At 40.9% G+C, this 26,592-nt stretch overlaps 2 protein-coding genes across 3 annotated transcripts; one reads left to right on the top strand and one right to left on the bottom strand.

Annotated features, from left to right (window-relative positions):
* Positions 1–1,992: 1,992 nt before the first annotated feature.
* On the bottom strand, positions 1,993–16,640 carry LOC139478782 (mRNA export factor-like). 2 transcript variants are annotated; one of them, XM_071261402.1, is made up of 11 exons: positions 16,583–16,640; positions 14,010–14,130; positions 13,168–13,263; positions 12,671–12,763; positions 9,884–9,970; positions 8,565–8,651; positions 7,357–7,428; positions 6,462–6,569; positions 5,821–6,000; positions 3,698–3,892; positions 1,993–2,773 (listed from the first exon to the last, which is right to left on the bottom strand). In XM_071261402.1, exons 2-11 carry the CDS (start codon positions 14,103–14,105, stop codon positions 2,681–2,683), a joined length of 1,107 nt encoding a protein of 368 aa, XP_071117503.1. In that variant the 5' UTR covers positions 14,106–14,130; positions 16,583–16,640; the 3' UTR covers positions 1,993–2,680. The 2 variants fall into 2 exon arrangements, with proteins under 2 accessions (XP_071117503.1, XP_071117504.1); XM_071261403.1 differs by lacking the exon at positions 16,583–16,640 and adding an exon at positions 16,098–16,158.
* A 315-nt stretch (positions 16,641–16,955) lies between these two features.
* Positions 16,956–23,526, top strand: LOC139478634 (tRNA 2-selenouridine synthase-like). The gene is made up of 3 exons (XM_071261196.1): positions 16,956–17,045; positions 19,337–19,909; positions 22,865–23,526. The coding sequence occupies exons 2-3, from the start codon at positions 19,375–19,377 to the stop codon at positions 23,473–23,475; spliced, it is 1,146 nt and encodes a 381-aa protein (XP_071117297.1). The 5' UTR covers positions 16,956–17,045; positions 19,337–19,374; the 3' UTR covers positions 23,476–23,526.
* The last annotated feature ends 3,066 nt before the right edge of the window (positions 23,527–26,592 follow it).

Raw genomic sequence — 26,592 nt, 5'->3', positions numbered from 1 at the left:
CGACGATCCGGAACGTGGAATTCACGTACCGTCTTGGCGTCAAGTTCTGTCTGTTTTGACGTCGAGACGGATGTTGGACTGTGGAGGTAGCGTTATGAAGAACACATTGTTGGTCATAAGAATACCAATTACCTTTGATCCAAAATACACCTTGTTTGAAGATGTACATTTGAATATACAAGCTTATACCACACTATAACCAGGGGTTCTCCCTAACAACTTCCCAAGTTGTCTGCTGAATGTTGGACGATAAAACCTGGTGGCGTCACCCTGTCGAACACTGCAAGGAAATACAGTAAAGATCCTCGTTAAACCGCAGCAGTAGTGGTGCCTGTTTCCCAAGTGTGGTTTAGATTTTGCAATAGTAACAATGTCCTGATGGTCACACAGTATTTGAACTGAACACAAGGATATGTTGCCCACAAATATCCATACTGTTCGAGTTTTACATTTTTGGGGGGACTGAAAGGATGCAATTGTAAATCTGTAAACGCCTCCCTAATTACATTAATTCACCAACACAAGCCATGACTTATGAACATGTCTTTCATGTTGCCAACTATATATATCACTGCTTCAGAAACATTGCAAATATTAGAAGATATCTTGGCATTTCATTGAACGAACTTATTATTCCACAAAACGTCCTTTTACACAGCATATAGTTACACATATAGTAAGGTAATATAAGTGATTATTAGGTCCTGCCGTGGCCCTCCAGTTATCCAGATTTAAGCCCAATTGAACATTTATGGGATGGACTGGATCAACGACTGCGAGCACGTCAGCACCAACCACAGAACCTCCGACAGTTGGCACAAGCACTGCAGGCAGAGTGGGTGAACATTCCCCAGGTCACAATTCGGGATCTGATTGCTTCCATGGGATGACGATGCAAGATACTGAGAACAGATCACCTTCACCTTGACAATCTACTGTTCCATGTGTGCCATATGGAACCTGGGTCAATGACAATGATGTTTGCCAATTTTGAACAATCGATTACCATCTGTTGATTAATTTATGTGATATAAAAATATATACATAAAATCAATTTCCGATTTTTTGCAGAGTAAACATACCAATAGGAATATTGATGTAAAGGTTCATGCTTGTATCCTCATCTGAACAATTAACTTATATACAATAAACAATATTTAAGGGAACCCTTGTGATTTTATCTGTAAGATTGAAATTAAGCTGGGTAGGGGAAGGCCACGAAATACTACTCCCAGGCAGGATCGATACCACTGCAATGAGGAACAGATTCATATTTTCACCAAACTGAGGAACAACTTCACAACTGCCACAGGAATCCGATTGTCGACGTCAACGTTAGGAAACAGGTTGAAAACTGCGAGTCAGAAATCAAGACGCCCTTTCAGTGGAATGCATCTGACTGTGGCACACAACAGCAGCGTTCTAGATACACAATGTTTTCTCCTGAATTCATATAGGACAGATCGGATCTGTGCTCTGCAAGGGAAGAGGACTGGTCTACGTTATGTGGACCAAATTTGAGTTCCAAGATGACAACGCACGTCCTCACAGAGCTTGTGTTGCAGACAAGTGTCTGGGGCATTTAAGTGTCACAACACTGCCCTGGCCAGCCAAATCTCCAGCTATGTCACCGATTGAACGCCTTTGGGATGTTCTGGACAGAAGAGTTCACAACCGACCTCAGGGTTCCCAGACTTTGCAACAGCTTGGCCAGGCCTCACAACACGAATGGCGAAGGATAAAACGGGAAACAATGTGGCATTTGATATCCAGTATGCCCAGATGTTGTGTCAGCATCAATGCTCAAGGGACACTGACCTGATATTGAAGATTTCTTCACATAAATTTGCCGATTCACTCAAATAGTGTTCCTAGTATATTTTGCACTTTATCTGCCCCAGTACGAGTCTAATCTGACAGTCTTGAGGTAAAAACATCATAGCATATTGATACTAATTTACATAATTGACAACACAAATAATGTAACTGGTGAAGATTGTTTATTGTCTTATCATGCTTATGTACATCAATATCAACTATACGTTACAACAAGGCAACGAGCTCAAGGTGACCACCAGGTAACATGAAGGAGACATAGTAAAGCCAGGTGAGACACATGCTAAGATCTGGACCATTTCAGCAGTCAGGAGGACCTCTTCTGATGCCGCTTTTGGGCAAAACATATATTTCGGTGACTTTGCCAAAATATGCCCCAAAAGCAGGGTTATCTATTTGGAATTGAAATATCACATTTCAAGGTCACCCTCACTGTTGAAAAAGCTTCATGTGAAACAAAATGTGCTTATTTTAACAAAATCAGATTCACCCTTCTGTTATCCAAAACAGATCCCTCCAGTCGAGTCTGTGGATCATCAGTGATTGGACCCTTGTCAATAGCACATGCTCTGTTCGTATTACTCATAATGACCAGATTCTTGGACAGCTTGACTTTGCACTGACATATGACAAAAACTTACAGGATGAAACAAAAAATGACAATTAGCATGAATATTTACAAGATTTATGACTTTGAACCGATCATGTTATTAAATCACCAAATGGTGTGACCCATTGTGAATAAGTATGTCAAAATAATGTTCATATTAAGATAATTGTTGCACATCATGAGACATGACTGCAACGGTCGTCCATCTTGTGTGAGGCGGAGGGCAGGATGTGTTTATGACCTCTTGGTGCTTGGCTTTAGTTCGTCAAAGCAGGACCGGAGGAAGATATGTGGCTTCATCTTCTGCGGATCGTAGCCTTCATGACCCTGAAAATGAGAATATAAATGAACAACAGTCCATGTCATCAGGATACAATAGTGAGTGAGTTGGTTTTAACGCCGCTTTTAACAGTATTCCAATTACATCACGGCGTGTCAGCTTAATGTGAATGGAAAGCCTAAAGTGATGCCGGTGTTAGACGTTTACAACTTTGGTGAAACCCACGAGCATGGGTATGGTGCTGACAAACCTAGAAACATAATCGGGGTGAACCGGGATTCGAACAAACAATCATAGGTTTCTGGCGTGCCCAAGGGACGTAACTCTGCACAGCGGCACCTTAGACGATACAATAACAGAGAACAGAACATTCTTACCTCCGCAGTGACGTCATCAAAAGTTATTTTACATACACTTCTCATACACTTGACTTTGCCAAGATATGCCCCAAAACAGGCTTATGTATTTTGAATTAAAATGGCACATTTCAAGGTCATCTTAACACTTGGGAAAGCTTCATGTGAAATAAAATGTGCTTATTTTAACAAAATCTGATTGATGCACCCTTGAATTATCCAAAACAATAATTGTCCAACAAAGAGAATTACTGACAATGTTTTGACATCTTTTATTGCCTAGACAATGATTTTTGCTTGTTTGTTTGTTTGTTGTTTAACACCACACTCAGCAATATTTCAGCTATGTGACTGCTGTCTGTAAATAATCAAGACAATCCAGTGATTGACATCATGAGCATCGACCCATGCCATTGGGATACGTTGACATGCATCAACTAGGTGTCAATTGTGACGGAGTGAGTGAGTGAGCATGGCTTGATGCCTCTTTTGGCAATATTACAACAGGAGACACCAAGAATTGGCTTCATGGTACCCATGTGGGGAACTAAAGAACAGAACTCCCAGTACTCTCAGCAAAGAATGAACCTCTCAATAATATTAGCTTGTTCTCACCTTGGACCAATCGTAGCTGGATGCATAGGCGAAAATGTTGCCCTGAGCGTTGAAGTTACAGGTCGTGATAGGCTGGTCAAACTGGTCCGAGGTCTTCAGCTTGGTGCGGGCGTCCTTGTCCCAGAAGCTGAATCGGCCATCAGATCCCACAGTTGACAGAGTTCCGTGGACAGGATGGAACGAGATGTCATTCACCTGCAGAAGAGTGGCATCTTGTATTCAGTGTTTTCATCAAGTAAATAGAACTCATGACACCTCATTGTCCAATCATATACTGTCTTTAGGTTAGTTTGTTTGTTTGTTGATTAACACCGCACTCAGCAATATTCCTGCTATATGACGGCGGTCTGTAAATAATCGAGTCAGGACCAGCCAATCCAGTGATTGACATCATGAGCATCGATCCACACAATTGGGATACCATGACCTGCATCAACCAAGTCAGCAAGCCTGACCACTCGATCACGTTAGTCGCCTCTTACAACAAGCACAGTCACTTTTTACGGCAAGCATGGGTTGCTGAGGACCTATTCTCCCCAGATCTTCAAGGGTCCTTTACGCTTGTGACTCATGTTCAGTGGTCAATCACATTTTCAACAATGAATCGTATTACAAGATCAATGTCTTTCTTTACATACAGAAAAATGGAAAATTAATTGTATTGCAATACTTCGCAATACAGAGAGCTGTATTGTGATGCATATTGCAATACGTGTTAGAGCCCAAAATATATATATTTGTACTGTTCAAATGGCACTTCTTCATTCAAAATTCCAGCCTTCTGATTACAAAATAGGTAGTATGGATAAACGAGACTGATTGCATGGTTAAGATAGGAACCTGTCCACCCAAACCTCTCAAGATAGTTGATATAATTTTTATAATTATATATTTAGAATTCCTCCGTAACTGTATTGGAAAATATTAATATGCAAGGGTTGTATTGCGATATATTGGTATACCAGTTATATTGCACAACCCTACTTTAAGCCAAAGTTTGAAATAATTTTGAAACCCGAAAAGACAGTTAGGCAGGTTTGGCTGCCCATCTTCAAAGTTACCTACCCACATTGTAAACATTATGAATATGGAAATATTGCCAAAAATATGAGACAAATCGCGTCTTGATTGAGTTGAAATAATGTAAAGACTTACTTGAGAATCCATGAGAAGTTATGATAAAATTGAATACATATGTAGTCTTAAAATTATCTGCCAGACAGTTGGGCAAGGGAGGAACAAAATTTCATGCAGAAGTTACCAGTCACGGGCAGGGGGGCAGGCAGCTATTTGGGACACTGCTTCAAGTGAGTGAGTGAGTATGGTTTTACACCGCTTTTAGCAATATTCCAACAATATCACGGCGGGGGACCCCAGAAATGGGCTTCACACATGGTATCCATGTCGGGAATCGAACCCGGGTCTTCGGCGTGACGAGCGAACGCTTTAACCCCTAGACTACCCGACCGCCCCACTGCTTCAAGCCCTTCTTTAAACGTTACAAAGAATCCTGAACAGACCAACATCATCAGCTCATCAATATGATGGAGAGACAGCTGGCTTTGCCATGCCCACCACAATTAGATGAGGTGAGGTCAAATGGGTGTAATGTCTCATTCTAACTGTTTGTTGTTGAACGCTGCACAATCCAGTGACTGACATCATGAGCAACTGGGATAGGATGACATGCATCAACCAAGTCAATGAGCCTGACCAATCGATCCCGTTAGTTGCCTCTTATGACAAGCATGGTTTCTGAAAACCAATTCTAACCAGGAATCTTTAAGGTACGTAATGTCGCATTCATGAATATTGTACTTACATAGCAAATAACATGCACGTATGTGTGTGAAGCTGTCATGTACTAGTCTGGATTTTCATAGTGCTACCCTTAGTTTAACATGGATACCGCACTCAGAATAATGCCTCAGAGACAATCAGTCCTTGTTTTATCCCCTTAAAGTAGGCAGGGTAACAATAAGTACCATTTTTTTATAAGTACCATGACACAGGCAGGGGATTTGACCACAACCTCCTGCTTTCGAGGCTATGCTCTATCCATTAGCCCCACAGGTGTCCTGACAACCATTAGTCCAAGGTGACCACCACACAGATGAACTTACCGCATATATGTCCTGCACGCCGTTGGACGCTCCGTTAGACCGGTGGCACTTGAAGGTGAAGTTGTCCTTGGGGTTGGTGGGGTTGACGTAGTGTATAGCCACGCGGCCCTCAATGCTGCCCAGCGCAAAGCCGGTCGGAGCATTCGTCTTCTTGTCCAGGAAGATGCTCACACAGCGATGCTGCACAGAGAAACAAGGGATTAACAAGCATGTCAGAAGAAACTTGAGAACGATTCTCACTTCTTGCAACTATGAGGATTCTGTCTGAAAGTCCCCTGGTCGAATAATGGTTCATAAGTGAATGATCTTCAAATACATACTGAATATTATATTCATAAATATCGGGTAAGCATGGTGACATGATCTAGTTGCAGTCTGATTTGCAGTTTCTAATAAGCAAGAGTTCAGTTTCAATAGGAGTGAGTGAGTTGGGGTTAACGCAGCTTTATACATTATTCCAGTCATATCACGGTGTGTCAGCAAATTTTAGATTCTGTTTGAGGGCTTGCTTTTGATAACATGACTGAACTTCTTGAAATTACATGAGTATGTATGACACATGAGTGTATAGGAGTTCAAGTATTTCCTACTTAAAACACCACATAGAGAAAACCAGTAATACACAGTAACATTTTGGTCACCTGGTACTTGAGGGGTGATTCCATCCTCTTGAACTCTTGAGGCTGGTTCTCCAGTTGATAGATGATGAGACCCCGACCCGCTGTGCCAACAACTGCCATGGGATATTTCTACAACAGGAACACGCATGTTGCAGGTATATTATCCTCATAATTATCATATGATACTGATGAAAGTATGTAAGCACACTTCCCAAACTGCTCAAAGAGGGTTGCTGAAGACAAATTCTAACCCAGATCTTCACAGTCGGCTTGGTTGGTTGATTTGTTGTTTAACGCCGCACTCAGCAGTATTCCAGCTATATGATGGCGGTCTGTAAATAATCGAGTCTGGACCAGACAATCCAGTGATAGATATCATGAGCATCGATCCACGCAATTGGGATCGATGCCATGCATCAACCAAGTCAGCAAGCCTGACCACCTGATCCCGTTAGTCGCCTTTTACGACAAGCATAGTCACCTTTTACGGCAAGTATGGGTTGCTGAAGACAAATTCTAACCCAGATCTTCACGGTCGGTATGGACACAGAAAGCTACGAGTACTTTTGATGTGATAACGCTGTTATATGCCTGTGGTATGGCTGTCACGTGTCTGTGGTTGCCTGTGGTATGGTTGTTATGTGCCTGTGGTGTGGGTGTTATATGCCTGTGGTATTGCTCTTATATGACTGTGATATGGCTGTTGAATGCCAGTGGTATGGCTCTTATATTCCTGTGGTATGGCTGTTATTGCCTGTGGTATAGGTGTTATATGCCTGTGGTATGGCTCTTATATGCCTGTGGTATAGGTGTTATATGCCTGTGGTATGGCTCTTATATGCCTGTGGTATAGGTGTTATATGCCTGTGGTATGGCTGTGGTTACCTATGGTTACCTGTGGTTGGCTATTACTCACCACATCAGCACAGTAGCATCTCTCGGGGAGCTGGATGTTCATGATGGGGTTTGGTGACCGAGTGTCCCAGAACTGGGGGAGAAAGATACTTCAACATTATTCAGAAACATGGCATCACATACTATAATACACTCAATAATAATACACATCATGTTTGTTTAACAGATACGATACTGAGTCTACTAGTATAAGTAGTTTGGTTGTCTCTTGAGACAAGCATCAGTGATATTCTGATTGGGTGCCTTTTCTGACTTGTAATCTTCACAGGGAGACAAGCATGGGTACTAGGGACCTATTCTGACCAGGAATAACTAAAGGGAGACAAGCATGGGGTACTTGGGTCCTCTTCTGAACAGGAATTCCTACAGGGAGACAAGCATAGGGTACTGGGGACCTATTCTGACCAGGAATAACTAAAGGGAGACAAGCATGGGGTACTTGGGTCCTCTTCTGACCAGGAATTCCTACAGGGAGACAAGTATAGGGTACTGGGGACCTATTCTGACCAGGAATAACTAAAGGGAGACAAGCATGGGGTACTGGGGACCTATTCTGACCAGGAATAACTAAAGGGAGACAAGCATGGGGTACTGGGGACCAATTCTGACCAGGAATAACTAAAGGGAGACAAGCATGGGGTACTTGGGTCCTCTTCTGACCAGGAATTCCTACAGGCAGACAAGCATGGGGTACTGGGGACCTATTCTGACCAGGAATAACTAAAGGGAGACAAGCATGGGGTACTGGGGACCTATTCTGACCAGGAATAACTAAAGGGAGACAAGCATGGGGTACTGGGGACCTATTCTGACCAGGAATCTCTACAGGGAGACAAGCATGGGGTACTGGGGACCTATTCTGACCAGGAATAACTAAAGGGAGACAAGCATGGGGTACTGGAGACCTATTCTGACCAGGAATCCCTAAAGGGAGACAAGCATGAGGTACAAGAGACCTATTCTGACAAGGACCATGCCGTACTCAGCAATATTCCAGCTATATGATGGCGGTCTGTAAATAATCAAGTCCGAACCAGACAATCCAGTGATTGACATCATGAGCATCGATCCATGCAACTGGAATATGATGACATTCATGGGGTACTAGGGACCTATTCTGACCACAAATCCTTACAGAGACAAGCATGGGGTACTGAGGACCTATTCTGAAGAAAACCTTCAGCTACCAGAAACCCTGTATGACTTTACCTTGAGAGTCTTGTCCCAGCTGCCTGTCATCACACAGCTGTAGTTGGGGGCCTTCACCCAGTGCACTGTCTTGATAGGAGCATCATGCTGTAACAGCCACACAACATTGTAGCCATGGTGGAACACAACCTAAACCTAGCACCATTACATTGCTGATCATGTAAGTATGCAAACAGACAAGATGACGAAATCTGTTTTATCGTAAGTGAGTGAGTGAGTGAGTTGGGTTTAACGCCACTCTAAACAATATTTCAGTTACATCTGGCGTGTCAGCTTAATATGGGAGGAAAGCCCGAAGTGATGAAGGTCTCAGCCTTTTAAAACTTCAGTGAAACTCACAAGCACGGTACAGTGCTGACAAACCTAGAAACATATTCAGGGCAAACGGGGATTTGAACCCACGATCACAGGTTTCTGATTTGCCCTGCACGTATTTAAACTGTGCTACTTGTAAAGCTTGCTTGTATCTCACCTGTGCTGCTTGTAAAGTTGCATGTATCTCACCTGTGCTACTTGAAAAATTGCCTGTATCTGACCTGGGCTACTTGTAAAGTTGCATGTATCTCATCTGTGCTACTTGTAACGCCTGCTTGTATCTCACCTGTGCTACTTGTAAAGCCTGCCTGTATCTCACCTGTACTACTTGTAAAGTTGCATGTATCTCACCTGTGCTACTTGTAAAGTTGCATGTATCTCACCTGTGCTACTTGTAAAATTGCATTATCTCACCTGTGCTGCTTTTAAGGCCTGCTTGTATCTCACCTGTGCTACTTGTAAAGCCTGCCTGTATCTCACCTGTGCTGCTTGTAAAGCCTGCTTGTATCTCACCTGTGCTACTTGTAAAGTTGCATGTATCTCACCTGTGCTACTTGTAAAGCCTGCTTGTATCTCACCTGTGCTACTTGTAAAGCTGCATGTATCTCACCTGTGCTACTTGTAAAGCCTGCTTGTATCTCACCTGTGCTACTTGTAAAGTTGCATGTATCTCACCTGTGCTACTTGTAAAGCCTGCTTGTATCTCATCTGTGCTACTTGTAAAGTTGCATGTATCTCACCTGTGCTACTTGTAAAGCCTGCCTGTATCTCACCTGTGCTACCTGTAAGGCCTGCTTGTATCTCACCTGTGCTACTTGTAAAGCCTGCCTGTATCTCACCTGAGCTACTTGTAAGGCTTGATTGTATCTCACCTGTGCTAGTTGTAGCGCCTGCCTGTATCTCACCTGTGCTACTTCTAAAGCCTGCCTGTATCTCACCTGTGCTACTTGTAAAGCCTGCCTGTATCTCACCTGTGCTACTTGTAAAGCCTGCCTGTATCTCACCTGTGCTACTTGTAAGGCCTGATTGCTGTTGAGGTCCCACATCTTCACAGTCTTGTCACACGATGCAGTGAACACCTTGGTGCCATCCTGGAAACACAGCCTTCAACTGTCACACACTACTGGTACATAACAGTCAGGTGGCTAAACCCAACCCATATTGGAGAAACACTGTTTTGTTAGTTTGTTGTTTAACGCCGCACTCAGCAATATTCCAGCTATATGACGGCGGTCGGTAAAATAATCGAGTCTGGACCAGACAATCCAGTGATTGACATCATGAGCATCGATCCACGCAATTGGGATCGATGACATGTATCAACCAAGTCAGAGAGCCAGACCATCCGATCCCGTTAGTCGCCTTTTACGACAAGCATAGTCGCTTTTTACGCCAAGTATGGGTTGCTGAAGACCTATTCTACCCCGGCATCTTCACGGGTCAGCTACACACTGAAGTTCCAGCCACGGCATGACAGGTCTGGGCTTCAGACACAGGAGAATCAACCCAAGGTTGTATATTTCAGTTAGGACATGTAGGAGGGGATTTATTTGTTTATTTGTTTGCTGTTTAATGCTGCATTTAGGACTATTCCAGCTATATGACGATGACAAGTAAATAAATTAATCAAGTTTGGACCAGAGAATCCAGTGATTTATTATAAGCAACAATCCATGCCGTTAGGGTACAATGACATGATCCACCAAGTCATCGAGCCTGACGGTAAAATTCACTTACCGTATTCAACGTAATAAGCGCCCCGCTCTAATAAGGGCCCACGATAATATTTGAAAATATATTGGCTAGTGAACAATCCTAAATAGCACCCCTTCCGATTGATCAATGTACACAAGTCTTATTTATTCATGTTTAATATGCACTTGTCTGTTGTATGCACCCTTAAATTAAATTCTGGAAAAATATATCTGTCGTATATAAACATTTCAGGGTGTAAGCATAAACCAAGAAATTTATGATCTTTCAACTCTGTTTTTTTCACCAAAATAATATTCTAATAAGATACCCCTATTTCTAATTTTCAGAGGGCCTGGGGCGCTTATTATGTTGAATACAGTAGTCACCTTTTACAACCAGCAGCGGGTTTGCTGGGGACCTATTCCAGCCTGAAATCCCAAAAGGGCTTAAAAGGGAAGTGAGCTTGTGCTGCTTCAAGCAGGATTCCTGTAATGTCATGTTTGGGGTACCAAGAAAACCCCTCACACACTGTGCACGGATGGGACAGAGAACCTGGCTCTGTGTGGCAAGCGACCACTGGACTATCCCACATCTCAAAATAAAGTTGACTGGGTAATGATTGATGAATCAAGTTCTGTACTGTCATACCATTCATACATGAATTATCATATTCTGAACAATTGTTCAGGTTGTACTGTTTAACATTGTTTAATTTCACTGAAAGTGCAGGAAATCTTTCTGTCCTATGATAAGTGAGTGAGTGAGTGAGTGAGTATGGTTTTACGCCGCTTTTAGCAATATTCCAGCAATATCACGGTGGGGGTCACCAGAAATGGGCTTCACACATTGTACCCATGTCGGGAATCGAACCCGGGTCTTCGGCGTGACGAGCGAACGCTTTAACCACTAGGCTACCCAACCGCCCCCCCTATGATAAGCACATGGCTACTAGTTTGACGTCAGAGGAAACTGTCAATGAAACTGTATGCCTGTTACTAATGGGTTTGTGTTATGTCTCAAGCTCTGAAACATTGTCACCGGAGAAACAAATATTAGTGTTGCAGACGTAGGCCCATTTTCTAGGCCTATAACGTAAATGTTATAAAAGTGAGTGTGTTTGTATTGATTGTTAATGCTGTGTCCTATGCTTACTGGATCCAAAATGTTGGCTTCAATAATCACATAAAAGGTCTTGTATTGTTTGTTCAACACACTGACTATATGAGGTAGTGATTTCATAGTGTTCTGTACACCTTAAAGAATGCCTATCAACTAAAGGTATTGTACAAAATCTAATCAAGTAGTCAGTGATTCATATCTACTTTATAGTGTAATCATGTGTATTCAGCTGATGAGATTCTTACGTTGCAAAAAAAATTCCCTTGGGATAATAAAATATATCTTATGTTTCTTTTTACTTTTGATTCAGTCACTGAAATTCAGGATGCTTTTTGTAAAAACAGTATGCGAAAGCATGTACAGTCAAGTACCGTTAATCCGACATTGATGGTTGCATATGATTATGTCGGATTAACGAGTATGTCAGATAAACGAAATGTAGTAGTATCAACATTCGTGATTGAAAATTGGACACTACGTGATAGATAAGGATTCAAACAAATAATAAAAAATATAAAATAAATATAAATAAGATTGAGGTAATCTAAGCAAGTGATTTATCCTGTTTTCTTTATTCAAAGCATTAATTGTTTATTGTTAAGCAAGTTTATCTCTACAGCCATTGTAATACGCAGCTACCAGCCAATTAGTCTCGCATCAAAACACGGGCTGTGTTCTCGCGGGCAGATGACCACGGAGTACGCTGATGACAGTGTCGGATTAACTAGAATGAATAATGAGTGACTTCGGTAATTCGTTGCAAATTAGGTGTGTCGGAGTCGGGAGTCGGAGTCGGAGTGCGAGACTGTCGGATTAACGGATCAAAATAGCACTGATTTAATCGGTTCCCATCATTAGTGTCGGATAAAGCCGATTGTCGGATTAACGAGTGTTGGATTAACGAGACTTGACTATATTATACATAGAAGGTCTTTACAAAGAAGAAGAAAAAAAACAAAAAAACTAGAAGGTCTTACATCACTCCAGTCTACATCCAGCACTGGTCCTGTGTGAGTCTGCTGGGCCTTGGGGATCGTCTGGCCACTCTGCTGCACTTCCCAACAACGCACCTGCCACAAGAAGTACATTGTCTACAAGTCAGTAGGTACACAAGATGTTTTTCAGACTAAAGCTCTCTTATGAATGTCCCCAAAGACCTTTTGTTTGTGCTATTCACATGAACAATGAGTGAGAGAGTCTGGTTTAACGACACTCATAACAGTATTCCAGTTATATCACGGTGTGTCAGCTTGATGTGGGAGGAAAGCCCAAAATGATGCAGGTCTCAGACGTTTACCACTTCGGTGAAACCCACGAGGATGGGTATGGTGCTGACAAACCTAGAAACATAATCGGGGCGAACCGGGATTCGAACCCACAACCATTGACGCAACTCAGCAAAGTGAATTGCAGCACCTTAGACAACTGATAATAAACAATGACATATATAAACAGTGTATCACTAAGTACTCACGTTGTTGTCCCAGCTGCCTGCTACAAGGAATGTGGAGGGGAGAGCACCGGGGCTGAACTTGAGGCAACTTACACTGTCATCAGGGGGAGAAGCAACCTGCAAGACACACATGGTTCTCAACATGGACATTCCAAACAAACATAAATGTTTAAACTTATGCTATCTCACACTATGCATTTCTTCTTATTCTTCGATCTTGGTGTGGAAACTTTGGTAGTGATGTTGTGTATTCAAATTTTATATATAAAAAAAACAACCAAAAAAAACAACAAAAACAACAAAACAAACAAACAAAAATTCTCTGTTCAAGAATAACGTCCGAACACCATAGCGATAGAATTGAGAATGAGGGTGCTGGATATGTCAGGTGATCAGATCGCTGGGGTCGTGTCGCACGGGATTTTAGTGGTGTGTGAACCATGATCACAGTGGTGATTTGGTGATGTATGGGATGTGTTTGGGTGAGTGGTGTTTTTTTAAGTTGGAAACTTTGTTCTAGGATGTGTGAGATACGATAAGTATATAAATATACAATTTATTAGAAAATTTACAATAAATGATTAAAAAGTACTCAAACTCGTTCACATGTATGAATACCTTCCAATGACTTAGCTTAATTCCAAAATTAAGCATGAAAGGCTTCCTTACCTTATGGTAAAACTCAAAGATTTGGCGTGTTTGGGTGTACCTCAGTTCAAATTGTATGGGAGCAAACCTCTAGGACCCTACCAACTTCATTTCTTACAAATCAAGTACAAGTCCTAACTACTTTCATATATAACTACTGTTTCTCTTTAACACTAGCGGTTCTATCTTGTCTTGATAAGTAAGGTTTCACCTACCTCAATGTCCTTCATGGGATTGTATGCTGTGTTGTTTGTGGATGAACCGAACATATTGGACTGACCGAATTGTGATGTGCCACCAAATATACTCATGGTGTTCCAAACCCACCAGAGATAACTGAAAACAAAGGTAAACACACTACACTATGACGTCTGTGAATGGCATTCAAGAGTGAGTAGGATTAGTAAAAAAACACTTTTATTTTCACAGCATCAGTTGAAGGTAAACATGTCAGTGGAGGGCTAGATGTGCAATAAGAGCCTCACAAACCACATCTTCCTGGTGAGTTAACTGACTATAAAAGTCCATTTTCCACCCTTGCCGAACTAGGCTGGTATTATGGAGTTATATTTTGGCTGGACTAACAAGTCTATGCATAGTCCAATCAAATGGCGCACCGAAACCGAAGTCTGGTTCGTAAAGTGCCATGCAGATTTCGGTCGACTGCAGGATTTGCAAAGCATGTGCACCGCTAACTCGTTGTTAACAGATATTTTCTAAATCTTTTCATGTTTTTAATCAGGGTGCTCATGTGATTTGATGCACTTCACGATGTAAGACTCGTTTTATCACAATATAGATCTTGATTATCGATCAGATCGTCTTGAATGGGTGCTACCGTTTTGTTTGAAGCAAATGCAAGTGATACGAGAGGTGGAATCTGATTGGTCAATAGTAGAGGCATAGAAAGGACATAACTCGTAATAGCCACTGGTGGCGCTACGATCGAGCCCAGGAATTCCAGCCTAGTTCGGCAAGGGTGGAAACTGGACTTATCGGGAAGATGCGCAAACCAAGGATCATCATCTGTTCAAGTTTAGGTTGCCATCCATTCAGTTACAGTAAACTATGGTTACAACAAACTCAAAGGGACCACTAATTTTAGTTTGTAATAACCATAGTTCATTATAAGCACATATACAGCACACATACCACAAATGACCAGGACTAAAAAACAACTTCATTATCTCGGTCAGTTCATTATGAGAGTGTTTGTTATAAACATAGTTTACTGTACTTGATAATGATATTGGTAGTATTATTAAAGTATGTCAAAACCAATCTAATTGGAGGAAGCAACTGTACATGTTACCATTTCATTAAATATGCTATACATAATGTCCGCCTGGATAAAACTCACTAATGTAGTCTGGCCTAGACAACCAGTGAATGATAGCATGAGCCAGGTTATTCACCATAACCTGATCCAGATTCTAGACAATTCTTTCAACAAGCATCAGTTAGTTTGCAAAGTAACATTAAACTTGACAATTTGTTAAAATAGTTTTCTAACACCATATTGGTTTAGTTTGTAAACATTTAGAGTATTCAAAAGTACAAGACTTGTGGGGATTCAGGGTCAGAATAGGTCCCAAGCAGCCCAGGACTGTTGTAGAACAATGTGTGAGCTAAGTGGTAAGTGTGTTATTGTACCCTAGTGTGGTTATTGGTGTCATAAATGTTCATGCTGCTGTGGTAACAGCTACTATTTGTGTTAAATAACATTCATTCAAAATGTCCACTCTCATTATAAATGTGACACAAAATGAAACATGAAGATGTCTTCAGATTGATTAAAAAGTACTGCACAACATTTATAACAAAAGAGTACTGTTGTATTGACAATGATTAAAGAACACATATCAGGGATTTATCTTGATCAGGTCAGTATCGGCCCCAAGTCTGCAGCAAATGTTAGTTAAAATTCCCAATATGAATTTAAAATTTCCTAATTCCTCAGAATTTACAAAAAATAAGAACACTAAAACAATCAAATTTTGAACAGTTTCATCCCATCTTGCTTGCCAAGGCAGTTAGTTTGGAATCCGAGATGAATCCCTACATATCATCCCAGATATCATTAACATTTCATATCAGATGTGTTGAGTTCATCATGAGAATAATATGTCACACAGAATAAATAGTGTCATTAGTGTCTGTTAAACACTCTTTTTATGCTGTGTACAGTGAGATAATATGTACAGCAAGATGTGTCATTATATGACAATATCAAAACATGAAACAGACATGACAAATGACATTCAGTTATTGACAGACTACAACAAAAACAGCATCATGAATACCTCACTTGCTCCGACACAAATCACTATTATCAACACTTATCCTCATGCAATGTCTCTTTTATAGACCTTATGACCTAAACATCCAAAAATAGACTCGTATAATTCTGGAAATTCCGTAACTCAACGGACTTGAGCCAGTTCAGGCAGAGCAAAGCAGTTCCTGCTTATTCGTTCTTGGGTCAACCGCCTTCGCGTTAAACCTGTCACGTTTTTGAAAACCTCATTCACACAATACAGAAATGCGAAAGGACGTTCGCCAAAATTGTCATTAGCCTGACTGGGTTCTACCAGCACGACCCATGTCAAAATCAGTGAGCCGGTTGTTGACTTTTTAGGCAAAACGAGTAAATTCATAAAATATTAACTATATCTGTTTTTGCTATCATGCTCATTGACTTGTACAAGGAAGGTATAGCAGTAAAAGTAATCATGTCGCAAAACTTATTTATTATCAGCATAAACTGAGGTAGAAATAGAAAACGAACTTTTCTTTCTCCGTCCGCAGATGGCGCTCTCACAGAAATTTTGGACCGGATATATAACACGGACCAAACAAATATATTGCAAATTAGAAACAAGTGTGTGTGCAAATCGGTCTGTAAATCAGATATATTTGACACACAAAGACATTTCTGTTTCAAGTGTTGATGCCTTTGGCATAGTGTGCCATCGCATTTCTGTATTAAGTCTACACGATTTCGTATTTCGTATTTCAGACAAGCTTTTTAACAAACCAAATAAATTCGATTGGAGTTATCTCCCTTATAAGCATGGGCCACAGGCTCCACCCCAGTGCGTGTGACACCTACGTTACCTTCCCGATTAATGATTACGGCTCCGCGAACGGGCTATCGCTGCGAGGAACTTGACATGGCCAATGTGCCTCCAAATTCTGCAGTAGTATTTTGGATGCACAGTTGATTTAGAAAAAAAGTACCATAGGTCCAGGTACGCAGTGATTTTTTTCTGTTTTGAATTTTAAATACACACGTCGACAGTCTATATTTTTGTTATCACGATGGAATTATGACAAAGTGAAAAATATTTATTACGCTGTGTATGGGGGAAATCTAGACAGACTGATAGCACAACATATCACCCATGCAGTACTTCTGTCATTTGACTTCTGCTCATCATTTCGAGATATGAAAATATGACATTATATATAGACCAGATAGAATTCCCAGATATGAATTATGAAACTGTCTTTTTAATTGGATAATTCTTTTTTGTAATTGATATTTCATTTCTGAGTCGCTGTTACAGGTGGGACCTGACACGCAGGCTAGAACCTGGACCAAGTTATAGAAAATATATAGACAACTTTTGAAAACACAAGCAATAATTAGTAAGCTATTGTTTTGCATGTTGATACTAATAGGAAGATTGATATTGAAGGTATGGATAATATGGATTTAGATATTTATCTAAACTGAACACTGATATATATAGACACACATTCACACTCACATCCACTCACCTTCTGTACTAACAAATAATAAGAATTAATATAGTGACATCAAAACAATTAAGAACCATTGTACATATAAGTCAAGATCTTTGAGCTCCGAAAGTAGACACCTCTACATTAGCTAGCATGGTAAAACATCCACTTGGTATCGAACCTAGCAGGTTTGCTTTTGCTATAAGAAATATTTCTTTCAATGATATATCTGTTGTGAATATTATGTTTAAAGATTTAAAGTGATTAGGCTATAGCCTTTGAAGTGGATATGTTCTGTGTATAAAAAACGATGACTCGAGTGAGGAAATTCAGTATTTTCAGTAAACTTTTATTGATTGGTTAATCCACGAAACCAAGGTGTTTTTAGAACGTTGTGACAGTCGAAATGTTTATAACGAACTATGGATATAACAAACTAAAATTAGTGGTCCCTTTGAGTTTGTTGAAACAGTAGTTTACTGTACTGGAGGCCATCAACTGTTTGATGTTTTTAGTCACCATGTGGGACCTGATTCATTCAGTGCCAGTGTATGCTGATGGCAGGAATCATTGCCCGTCCCGTCAACTTCTGGTTTGTCTGGTCAGAACACAATTACCGATACTTGCATGTCACATTGTAGTGTTTGCGACTGTTACTATAGATATTTCTTTTTAAATATTGTTGTTGAAAGAAAATATTGTTTTGAATCCAAGGCTTGAACCTTGCATCACTTTGAAGTTTAGGCTATGCTGTTTAAATTGGATGTCTGTTCAGTATTTATATGGAAGGAATGGACGTCCATTGTATTGCTCAGGAACTAAATCTATTTCACAGTATTTCTGAAGAAGATAAAGCAGTCTTAGCGCTATGAGGATAGTAACTCCCTTTAACATAAGCTTACAATACTCCTAGCTAGCACTAAGATGATGGTAACTCCCTTACTTTAACATAGGTTTATGATACTCCTAGCGCTAAGATGATGGTAACGCCATTTAACATAAGCTTGTGATACTCCTGGCACTAAGATGATGGTAACTCCCTCACTTTAACATAGGCTTACAATACTCCTAGAGATAAGATCGCTTTGTGGAACAAGACCCAGGTCAACTGCAACGAGGCTGAGCTTTGTCTCTTGTTAGATTTGATTAAACAACCAAAAGATATTCAGGTGTACACATATTCACATGTAATCCAGATCTAAACATTTGTGTCTTTCATCACTCAAAGTGGGTATTCCGGATTAGAATTGATCGCTAGCTTCTTATGCTGGTCCTACATGACGACCAAATAGATTAGGTGGCCAGATTCAGAGACATGGTTCATAGTGTGTCATCATACCCCCATGGCATTGATCGTTATTCACAATATTAATCACTGGTCCAGGCTCGGATTATATACGAGGGCACGGGTGGCCCAGTCGTCTAAGGCGCCGCGATTCACTGTGCAGAGTTGAGTCCCTTAGGCACGCCAGAAACCTATGATTGTGGGTTCGAATCCTGGTTTGCCATTCTTATGTTTCTAGGTTTGTCAGCACCAGACCCATGCTTGTGGGTTTCGCCGAAGTGGTAAACGTCTAAGACCTGCATCACTTGGGGCTTTCCTCCCTCATTAAGCTGACACGCCATGATATAACTGGGATACTGTTAAAAGCGGCGTTAAAATCCAACTCACTCGGATTATTTACAGGCCTTCCATCATATAGCAGGAATATTGCCGAGTATGTTGTTCAACAACAAACAAACAATACTCCTATGATCACTATCATGTTTCTGAGCACATCTTTGTCCATTGTAGAAGTCCAATCAGTGAACGGCAATCTTCCATGGTGTGTGATGCGCCTGACGATGCAGATAGGGAGACTCTGTGTGAGAAGACACGTCAAAATCGCCATACATCCGACTGCTCCATTTCATTCCACAAGCTGTTTGTGCAGATCTCCTCCTCAGCAGACTTGCAATCCTTTTGAACCCCAGGCATCAGAAGTTATAGATGTCCGCACAGAGAGAGAGTTTTCATTGGACCACATACCAGGTGCCAGGAATTTGCCAGTGCTGACACAGGACCAGCACGTTGAAGTGGGTACTCAGTACACAGACAATGCCTTCCAAGCTAGGAAACTGGGGGCCAGATATGTCGCCAGTTGCATCAGCAAACATATTGAAAACTATTTCCAGGATAAAGATGAAAACTATTCACCTCTTGTGTACTGCTGGCGTGGAGGTCAGAGGTCAAACAGTCTGGCGATAGTTCTGGCCGAGATTGGATTTCGTGTGTTTGTGTTGAAGGGGGGCTATAAGTCATACCGGCACATTGTCACCAAGGATCTCGACATCCTTCCAAGGGAGATGAACTTCAGGGTTATAACAGGTTGGTTTTCCTAATATTTGTGTGAATCCTGTGGATTTATGCTGACAATAGTTTTGTCTGAGAAATTCTATGACCTCAGATTGCTTTTTCTACTTTTTTGTAATCAACAGTTTTGATGGCACAAACATGTGATGCTCTAAATCTATATTTTATTATTTAATTATATTATTTAATTTCAGTGTCATTAAATGATTCTTTATCTGTTGTAGCCCTGTGTTTGAAGGGAGACCTGGGCCCCCTTCAATAATACTTTTGTAGTGCTAAGTGTACCTCACACTTTATCATAGATTTTCGACTGCTATAGCCATGATAGCTCTATAGCTCTATGATCACTGTCTGGAACATGGCGCTGTTTTTTACTAGTTTTCAAATTTATCCTATCTCACACTATGCATTTCTTCCTCTTCTTTTGATTCTTATGTTGAAAAGTGCTAGAATAAAGTTTCCAGCTTCTAAAAACATTTCACCTGAACATTTCCCAGCATCACCATAGGTCACGCACTGTAATCCTGTACGTTGTGACCTAACACAAACTAATCACCTGACTACCCCTGCCACATCCTTCTCCTCACCCCCAACCCGTGGAGACGGGTGATGAGTATCAAAGAATACATTTTTTTGCCTGACCTGAATCCTCCTTTGTATTAACATCTACGAATTTACATCAAGAAGAAGATGGGAACAGACCCAATTAAACACCCAGCTGTGTTGATTGTAGGCATATGTTTTCCTTAGCTGGTCCTCATGATCATTGTTGATACTGTTGCAGCATTTGTTCTCAAGACCGAACATGTTTCCTATGCTCACTGTTCTCTGAGTCACTAAGTTGGCTGTCTCTTCCAATATTACAACCGTGAAACCAGCTCCTGCGTCCACTATACCATCCTTGTCGGTAGAAGACGACGTCATCTCTGACAGTTTCCTCACCGACAACATTCCCGGCAAAACTAACCAGTCGTCTGTTCCTAGTACGTCCTTTACCACACCTACACCAGAGCAACCTTTAGCCTTAGACATACACATGAATATTTCAAAGGACAGTTTGTCCTCACCAGCTGCGACTGTCCCAACTGTTGACCCTCCCCAGCTCATCAAAGGATCAACACTCAGCTATGAGCTACTCAGATCGTGCCATCGTCAGGACCCGCAGTGCTATGACTATTGGACATCATCCAGGGATCAACATCGGCATGACGAATACAGAGATCACCACGGTTGGGCTCAGTTTTATCCATCAATCAATCACTATCGTCATATACATGGCTACCCTTATGCATCGCCTGGCCACTACCCGCCTTATCCCGACTACAGATCTCGTGCTGACTGCTATCGATCTAGGGATTGCTATCGACACTGGTTCTTATCCTTCACTCGATTGCAGATAGACTTGAGTTAAGGCGTAGTGTGTCTGCGGAAGACCAGCTATTGTGTTTCGTCTTACCCAACAACGGTTACTCTGCCATCATACTGCCTCCCAGGCCTATCCTGTCGGATGTCGTTCGCTATTTGAATAAGGCCTTTGCTTCTTTTCAACATTTTTTAGATCGACTGCAAACTCCTTGATTCCACCTCGATGATACTGGCACTCATGGTCAGTCAACTGCTGTTGCTCCGGTGTTGGATGGGGATGTTGCTACGCTCTGCGCCAATCGTTCCTGTACTACTTCTATTGTGGATGATAGAGACCTTGCCCACATGGATATTTGACGGACGCCAGCACTCATTTCAACCATTCTGTCGGCAATGGAATCCATCACTGTGTCTGTGTCACACGCAAAGTCTGTGAAAGATGCCTTTATTAGAGGTTCCACACCTGCTGACTACCGATCTTCTCGTCTTAGCATGCATCATTCCCTGCAGTCGTGATTGATAGCTTTGTTGAAGCCAGGGTTTTACCTTGACTTACAAAAGTGGGGGTTCAGGGGACCCCCAATAATTAATTTTAACGGTCCATGCAGGCAATATGAGGGTCCTGTAAATTAATGAAATGGTGTAGTGTACTGTTCGTTCAGATAATTACTTTATATTTAAGCTAGCTCACCCAATTGATAGTTGTGTGGTCTGTCTTGTAGAACTGATTGGCTGGAGACGGTTATGAGTCATACGCTGAATAGATCTCTTTTGAAAGCTACATCTTGTAACGATGTCCTATGTGAAGCCACATGACTCATGTTAAACCCCATATCATGTTCTGTGTGACTAGCGTAAAGGGTCCTGATGCCTGTTATGATATTTTTACCCATTCACGAGTTCTTGTCTTCACGACACTTGACAGTGTTATAGCTGATATTGATTGTATCACTGTTTAGCAACAGCTTCCTTGTATCTGTGGCCCACTGTCCAGCGCATGGGATCAATGCGTAGTGTGAGGTGGGATAAGTTTAAATAGTTGTACATTTTACATTAATTTATGTAGTTATAATACTTATCCTATCTCACATTAACCCCCTTCCCCCCCCCCCCCCCCCCCAGTCCATTCCTGCATCACAGTTCCTATAGCCTGAAGAGGCTAAGAGAAAGAGAATGATGCAGGTGATTAGTTCGTGATAGGTCACAACAATGCGTGACCCATTTGTTTGGGTGGTGACCATGGTGATACTGGGATGTGTTCAGGTGAAATGTTTTTAGAAGCTGGAAACTTTATTCAAGCACATTTCCTCAAAATGTTCGAAAGAAGAAGAAATGCATGGTGTGAAATGGGATAATTATCATAAATATACAGTTTAATGTAAAATTTACAATTTCTGGTGTCCCTGCTGTGTTATGCTTGAATATTGTGAAAACGCTTCTTTCTTTATTCTCAAACTTTCATCACTGTGTGACATCTTGTCATTTGTCAAAAAACAAACATTAAACAAAATAAACATCTGGTTCTTGTTCTCCTATGAGGATGAAAGTGAAGTGGATGATTCACACTGACTTATGATAACTATTACCATTTCATAACCATTTCAGGTTTGACAGGAAGTGGCAAGACTTTTCTCCTTCACCAGTTATCAGAACGAGGCCAACAAGTCCTTGACCTTGAAGGTTTAGCTTGCCACAAGGGGTCCACCCTCGGTCTGTGGCACAACCACACCCAGCCCTCTCAGAAGATGTGGGAGTCCCTCCTCCGGGACAAGATATCTGAGCTGGACAGCAGCAAGCCTGTGTGGGTAGAGTCCGAGAGTAGGCGGATTGGCAGAGTTACCATCCCAGGAACACTGTTTGACAAAATGGGTGAAGGACAGAGATACGAAGTGAATTTACCCATGTCTGAACGTGTTCGGCACATCATTAAGGATTATCCCCACTGGATATCTGATGTGGAGAAACTGAAAACAACACTTGCACCTTTAGCGAGATTTGTTGGGAAGAAGAAGGTGTATGACTGGTATGATTTATTAGCACATGATCGGTTTGAAGAATTTGTGGAGAGTATCTTACGAGATCACTATGATCCAACCTATACCAAGTCTCAAGCTAAAGCATTGACAAGATCCACATGTGATGTAAAACAGTTTCACTTAGAAAATATACAAGAATCTGCTGTAGACCAATTTATTGATCATATAATTGACTCTTGAGCAATTAAACTTTCTGAGAAGCTATTTTATTCTTCTTAATCATGATGATAATGTGACCTATTTCATTGTGATATTAGAAATTTAGAAGTGAATAAACAAGAATATAAAACCAAGATTACCTCTTCATCTATGCCACATTACAGGAAGTAATCAACTGGAACTAAGATTAAAGCAAGCACATATTCACGAAATATTTTACTTGGCAATTTACTGTATTATCAGGGAGATGTTTGCCAATATTGTTGAATTAGTATTTTCAATGCATAACATTAAATGTTTGTGAGCAAGGTTTGATGTGACCAACCAAATATGACAGATGTGACAAAGCTGAAAACATGAATGGACGACCGGCATCTGATGATGTCAGATGTTATGCGTTACTTGGTCTTCTAACATGTCTATGTGAAGACACATTTCCACTTTGATTACCTAAGGGACCGGTCATTTATTACTTTGTGTGTGTGTGCGTTCAGAGGTTTCTGAGCCACCAGTGTATTGTAAATAATGACCCTCCCCTAATGCTAGTCACTTATGACCCTCCCCTAACACTAGTCATATTTTTAGATTATTTTTAAATTATTTACATGATCCCCCTGAAAAGACAACATGCATGTGCACTTTATATTTTATGATAAAGTGTCCATTTTTTCATGACCCTCCCCAAATACCCTGCTTATAATAAATGTCTGGTCCTAAACACACATATCTCCTGTGTTCACCTGAACACACATCTCCACTGTGCCTTCTGAAACACACATCTCCACTGTGCCTTCTGAAACACACATCTCCACTGTGCATTCTGAAACACACATCTCCATTGTGCCTTCTGAAACACACATCTCTACTGTGCCTTCTGAAACACACATCTCCATGCAAATAATACCATACAGCTGCTTTTTCACAGCTGAAATAAATAAAAATTCCACTTACAAACAGCTGGGGATGTGAGGCGGTTCATGTATGCGAGTCGGATACCTCTGACATTATAAGGACAGTATATTCTGGGGATGAATGTTTTATTCAAATATGATAAATACAGTCAAAAGTAGAAAGTCTCCAAGCATGCGAGATGACTTGCAAGTAGCTGAAGCCAGACACTTGCAATGTGCGACCATATCTCATTCAATCTAGCTATCTCATTGGCCTGTCAGGCCATGGGTGGCCCAGTTGTCTGAGGCACTACTTTCGCTGAGCACACCAGAAACCTATGATTGTGGGTTTGAATGTTACTATTCTGCTTAAGGTACAAAGCAGCAAGAGGGGTTTACCGATCTACAGCTTTAACAATGTGACCAACACATTACCCTCACACTGCAAGATTAGATGATACAGACTGGTTCATAGCAGTAATTGCACTGCAGCACCTTTATGATAGGAAGACACACATTACTTCAGTGATTCAGCATAAGCAGATAAGGTCATAGCTGTCGCATATTCACGTTGATATTGCTTAAGGTGGACTGGCAGCAACATCTCTTGAGTCATGAAGTGGAAAATATAGGTTCTCACTCATCCAAACGAGTTGTCAATACTCCCCAAACAAGAATGTTGGTATCACAGAAAGCAGTTCTTCACAGTTTGGTTATCTTGTGTCAGCTTGTGACTGTAGTCCCACTACTTCAGCTGGCTCGTGTGCTTGAACACATACTTCCTTCTGATCAGCTCCTTCACAGCGGCAGCGATGTTGGTGCAGTCGTCTGAAACAACAATCACCATACCGAAGGTGATACTCTTGATTATATGGCAAAATCACCTCAGGCTTTGTCATCACTTGCAAACTTATTTACTTCCCGACCAAAACGCATTGACACAAATTTGAAAATGAAATTATTATATTTAAAGAAAGTCCTTTTTTCTTCTGATAAATTGTAAACAAGCATGAAATACTTATATTTGCTGCCAATATGACATGTCAGGAGGTGTGGAACACTACCGCATATTTTTGTCTAAGTCAAAGTTGTTGCCATGGAAACTGGATAAATATATTTTTTTCCAAACTATCAAGAGACACCAGTTCACCATGAGACCTATCCTTGTGCCAAGTTTGGTTAAGATATCTCTCATGGATTTTGAGTTCTGTTTTGGAAACAAAACATGACAAACTGATGGAAGGACAGAGGGATGGACAGCACCCATACCTATATATCGTGGCGGGGAATAATAACAGGTACGACAGAGGAATGATACAGGAACTCTTTGACAGTCATTTCGAAAACAACACTCTGCAAGCAGCAAGGTTTATTTTTAGATTTGACTTTTTCCTTTTTGCAATTATATTCCTGTCCTATTGTTGTTGTGGGAAGGAAAGGTACATACATAATTTTTCCTCTCTTCAATACGTAGTCGACAATGGCCCTCTATTCCCGCAGGTGAGCTGCCTCCTTTAAATCATTGCATCTTACAAGAAGGCATAATATGACACTTACATTGAACACAAGGACAAATGACTGTAGTTGGTTCCATAATGGTATTTTTTATATTTAATAATAATAGTAATAATATTTTTGCTTATTGATGGTAAAATATTAATTTATTTTTGATCTCTTTGTAATGACGTGTCAATGCAGTAGACTTCTTTCAGTCACTGTGGGCGACATTGTGAATACATGTTTGTGACATGCCGACTACACCATTGTTTAATTAGGCGTGGCAGATAGAGTGAACAGAAACTGAAGCTCTTTCGTGTGGGAGCATTATTGGATTTTCTGTTGCTGCAAAGACAATTTACCTTTGCATGTGGTGCTCTATGTAACCTAAATATTACTTACCTACACAATGTAAAAACAACTCTTCATATTCCTCTCTGGGATAATGAGCAATTGGCGACTTTAAGTGACAGGCGCAAGGTGGCAATAGCTGCATGAAAGTCGTACAATTCTCAAAGGATATGAACGCAATAGGACGTTGGCTGCGTTACGATGGCCCCTGAATAGAAAGATAAATATATATTAGGAAAAATGACAATGAAACAGACCAACGTGACCTAGCAAAGGTTTTGTGAAATTTTGTGAAAGGAATTCTCCCTTGTAAAAACATTTGTGAAAGGAATTCTCCCTTGTAACAACATTTGTGAAAGGAATTCTCCCTTATCGTAGCAACAGTTGTGAAAGGAATTCT

The sequence above is a fragment of the Haliotis cracherodii genome, unplaced genomic scaffold, assembly GCF_022045235.1.
Source record: "Haliotis cracherodii isolate W230 unplaced genomic scaffold, xgHalCrac1.p SCAF_4, whole genome shotgun sequence".
NCBI classification, from domain to species: domain Eukaryota; kingdom Metazoa; phylum Mollusca; class Gastropoda; order Lepetellida; family Haliotidae; genus Haliotis; species Haliotis cracherodii.
This window is presented reverse-complemented; position numbering and strand designations above follow the sequence as displayed.